The sequence below is a fragment of the Xenopus tropicalis genome, chromosome 10 (assembly GCF_000004195.4).
Source record: "Xenopus tropicalis strain Nigerian chromosome 10, UCB_Xtro_10.0, whole genome shotgun sequence".
Classification (NCBI taxonomy): Eukaryota; Metazoa; Chordata; class Amphibia; order Anura; family Pipidae; genus Xenopus; species Xenopus tropicalis.
This window is the reverse complement of record NC_030686.2, coordinates 20,633,839-20,638,095: the sequence shown is the minus strand read 5'-3', so window position 1 is coordinate 20,638,095 and position 4,257 is coordinate 20,633,839. Positions and strand designations below refer to the sequence as shown.

The 4,257-nt window shown below is 37.9% G+C and overlaps 1 protein-coding gene across 2 annotated transcripts; it reads right to left on the bottom strand.

Annotated features, from left to right (window-relative positions):
* Nucleotides 1–2,450: 2,450 nt before the first annotated feature.
* LOC116408032 (calcium/calmodulin-dependent protein kinase kinase 1-like) lies at nucleotides 2,451–3,670 on the bottom strand. 2 transcript variants are annotated; one of them, XM_031894762.1, is made up of 3 exons: nucleotides 3,558–3,670; nucleotides 3,323–3,408; nucleotides 2,451–2,856 (listed from the first exon to the last, which is right to left on the bottom strand). In XM_031894762.1, exons 1-3 carry the CDS (start codon nucleotides 3,596–3,598, stop codon nucleotides 2,756–2,758), a joined length of 228 nt encoding a protein of 75 aa, XP_031750622.1. In that variant the 5' UTR covers nucleotides 3,599–3,670; the 3' UTR covers nucleotides 2,451–2,755. The 2 variants fall into 2 exon arrangements, 1 of the variants encoding a protein (XP_031750622.1); XR_004220682.1 differs by lacking the exon at nucleotides 3,323–3,408 and having other exon boundaries at nucleotides 3,558–3,664.
* Nucleotides 3,671–4,257: the final 587 nt, after the last annotated feature.

The following is a 4,257-nucleotide window of genomic DNA, read 5'->3' as shown; positions in this document are numbered from 1 at the left end:
ACTTTATCTTATTACCAAATCCTAACATTTACTATCTAATTCTATCTAATACAGTATTGTATAGTTTACAGCTATCTTATTATTTATCCTATATATGAATCTCTCTTTAGCTAAAGAGAGATAAATGCAACAGGGCTAAAGGTGGAGTTCTTGGCATTGTAGATGACAAATGATGTTGCTTGCATGTTGCTTGGATGTGACACAGGTCAAGCCATTGGTAGCGCTAAAGATAGAGGTGGAGATCTTGCTGCAGATGGAAACAGTGGTTGAGTTGTTGATAGAAGGGCTTCATACAGATCCAGTGGAAGGGCTGGAAACTGAACTGCATAACAGTCAGGTATTTTTAGCAAAAGGTGGTAAAGCTTCATGTCGACTGTTACAATGACGATAGATGGTCCTGCCAGCTGTTACTCACATAAAAAATGGAAGGTTTTGATGACACCTGAATCGATGTTGGAATTGCTTTAAGAATGTCTCAATGGATTGAGAAGCACTAATGATTGAAAAAGAACAGCATTAAGTTTGTTGGATTGTAACATTTCAACATTAGTTGAATACAGTAACTCTAAATGCAGATGGGAGCTGTATGGTTGTACTAAAATATGTGTAGTGTACAGTATCACTGACTGATATCTGCTTATTAGGTTTAAAGGGGTTATCCAGCCAAATATAATTTTGTATAACAAAAGAATATGTAATTCTAAGTACATTTTTAATACCAAAAAATTACAGAGAAGCCCCTTTTAACCTAATTGTTACTTACAGCTGTAGGATGCTGAGATGGTTTAATCTTTTGGCTTTCCACTGCTCCCCATTAGCGATTAGTGAATTTTTTCGCAGGCATGGATTTGCAGCGAATTTCCACATTTAGCCATTGATGAATTGTTCAGAGAAACTTCTGTGAAAATTTGCCACGGAAAAATTTGTTGTGCCCAAAAAAATTCAAAAATTTTGCTGCGCGTCAAATTGGGCAGGGTTGTGGCAAAATGTGTTAAAAAATGGACGTGGTCGCCTAAAAAAAAAGCATGGGTGACAAACAAAAAGATGCTGGCGACAAACAAATCGCTCAACAAATGCGTTTTCACGAATTTTTCAATGTTTAGCAAATTTTTTTGCTGTTTCGTGAATTTTATGGTGAAGCAAAGCGGGACAGATTCCTTCATCACTACTCCCCATTAACAGATCTGAAGAATGTATTGTCTCGAATGTTGCCATTAACCCCAAGGTGCTTCCCAGGGTCCTATTGTAGGAGCTATAGTAAAACATGCACTTCTTACAGAGGTGTAAGTCACATGTGCCTAGTGAACAGACCAGGCATTGGGATTATATGAACATAAATTATGCTGATACAATGGCGGATGGGGAATTTTCTTAAAGGAACAGTAACACCAAAAAATGAAAGTGTATAAAAATAATTACGATATTATGTACTGTTGCCCTGCACTGGTACAGCTGGTGTGTTTGCTTCAGAAAGACTACTATAGTTTATATAAACAAAGCTGCTGTGTAGCCATGGGGGCAGTCATGGAGAAAAGGCACAGGCACATAGCAGATAACAGATAAAGCCCCATTATATTCTACAGAGCTTATCTGTTATCTGCTATGTAACCTGTGCCTTTTCTCCTTTTTTCCAGGTTGAATGGCTGCCCCCATGGCTACACAGCAGCTTATTTATATAAGCTATAGTACTGTTACTTTAGCAAATACACAACTTTACCTGTGCAGGGTAACAGTACATTATATTTTAAATACTTTAATACACTTTCATTTTTGGCGTTACTGTTCCTTTAATTATATTATGGCTCTTGAATGTGGAAGTGACCATTTTCACTTAAAAACTATGTAATCTTTCCACCTTAAAGGAACAGTAACTCCAAAAAACAAAAGTTTATAAATTGAATTACAATATAATATACTGATGCCCTGCACTGGTAAAAGTTGTGTGTTTGCCTCAGAAAGACTACTATAGTTTATATAAATAAGCTGCTGTGTAGACACGGGGGCAGCCATTCAAAGGAGAAAAGGCACAGGTTACACAGCAGATAACAAATAAAACACCACTTTATGCTACAGAGTTTATCTGTTATCTGCTATGTAACCTGTGCCTTTTCTCCTTTTTTTCAGCTTGAATGGCTGCTCCCATGGCTTCACAGCAGCTTATTCATATAAACTATAGTAGTCCTTCTGTAGCAAACACACAACCTTTACCAGTGCAGGGCAACGGTGCATTATATTTTAATTACTTCAAAGCTCTTATATTTTTTGGTGTTATTGTTCCTTTAAATCTGCCCTGATACAAATGGATTGTTATTTCGCTGGAGGCTTGGGAGTTGTGACTCCCCCCCTTCAAAAGCTTCAGCTACTGGCTTGGAGCTCCTGTTTGTAAGTGCTGACACCCACTTTTTGTATGCGATCCTTTATACATTAGGAAAACTGCAGCACTCCACTTCAATAGTAATAAAACTGCCTTTATTTCACATATGGCACAGAAGTGATATTATGGACCTTTCTAGTCCTTTCTCAAGCTAAAAAAGTATCATTAAAACACAGGTTTATAACAGTCTTAATTAGTGAAGAAAAATAATTCTGGCTCTACATTTCCACTTGTGCCTGTAGAGTCTTTAATAGCCACTAGAAGATAAAAACACATTAAAATACATAAGCCATTCTTATATCAATATATTGTCCTAGTTCATATTCCTTATTCAGACCTTTAGCCTACTGTTCATGCAAACTGGAAAGGCTGGTGGGTTTTTCAGGATGGAGAAAATGCATTCTGGGAGTGGCCAATGTAAATATTATATGGCAAAGAGTCCACCACTCTATCCCTGCGTCGTAATTCTTCTTCATCAGCACCTAACAAAGAAAGATGAGATAATTTTACAAACAGAAGCATTTCTCACTATCTTAGTCCTACAATAAGCTCAATGGCCATTCATACAAATGATGCAAAACCTGGAGGGGGCTAGGGGAATACTATGTGCCAACCACTTACTACCCATGTTGTACAGACAATGGTGCATAAAGAGTGAGGCACAGCTCTTTGCACACCCTTTCTAAGACTGCAAACCATTGCCCCACCAGACCCATTTGTTGCCCCTGTGTGTGTAAATAATTGCTCTCTATTGCTCATGTTCATCATTTTAAGTGTTGGATGTTTGGTAATCCTGGATTTAGTTGTATATTTCCCAACCACTTGCAAGACTGGGTTTGTCTTGCAAGTGGTTACTGATAATGAAAATTCTTTGACATTCTGCTGAATCCCTTATCTCTGAAGCCAAGTAAAGAAGGGTTCCATTTGCGTAATTGTCAGTACTATTACCAAACATATTTTCAGCTGCAAGACCAAACTCAGTGATCTTGATATGGCCCTCTTCAGTCAGAAGGATGTTTAGCGGTTTAAGATCCCTGAAACATAAATAATAGCAACTCACTATGGCAATAATAGAAAGTGTAAATGGTTCCTTATTCCTTATTATGGTATTCCTTAAATCATAGAAGAATGTAACATCACACACATCAGTGCAGAAACACAGATGCATAGATGTCTCACTTACCGATGAACAATGTCCTTGGTGTGAAGATATTGCGGCTGCATACCATCTCTGCTGCATACAAACTGTTTAAGAGAAGCAAATGATGCATATTATCAAACTGACTGGAAACCATGAGATTTCTTATTCCCCTGCTTTTAAGATGAGTGACCCTGAGTCTGCTGTTATCTAAGGCAGCAGAGCCAATGCAGCACTCCATTCACCCTCTACTTAACATTTTCACATAGAGTGGGGCAATTATTAGTGCAACTGTGCATAAATTTAAACTCCCATACGGAGAAGTGGGGAGAGGTCCCCATTGCCCGTATGGGAGCAAAATGAAAAAAATTTGGTTGCGGCGGCATGTCACCCTTAAATTTCTGCTGCCCTAGGCCCGGGCCTTTGTGGCCTCTCCACAAAAAAATGAGAGATTAAAAACAGAAAACTAGAAAAGAAGGACTAATAGGGAGGGAACATATAGAAAACTGATAATGTGAGTTAGCATGGAGTATATAGAAAGGTACAGAAGATAACAGACCAATTGCAATTTAGCACCTCATTAATAAATGACCCCTTTAGACAAAATTAAATAAAAGGGAAATAAGAAAAAAAACATAGAATTAAATTTCAAAAGAAAAGATGAGCAAGCTGCAGCCATTGTATCTGTATTGTTTATAGCTGTGGCCCTGTGCCATGGTTATAGTACAGGTATGAGACCCTTTAT

What these genes read in the sequence shown, in the direction of transcription:
- LOC116408032 (XM_031894762.1), bottom strand. Translation starts at nt 3,598, where the DNA reads ATGCAGCCGCAATATCTTCACACCAAGGACATTGTTCATCG. An exon ending in ACCAAGGACATTGTTCATCG is followed by an intron (nt 3,409 to 3,557) that starts GTAAGTGAGACA and finishes TTTATGTTTCAG; the next exon opens with GGATCTTAAACCGCTAAACA. An exon ending in TGCAGCTGAAAATATGTTTG is followed by an intron (nt 2,857 to 3,322) that starts GTAATAGTACTG and finishes TTTCTTTGTTAG; the next exon opens with GTGCTGATGAAGAAGAATTA.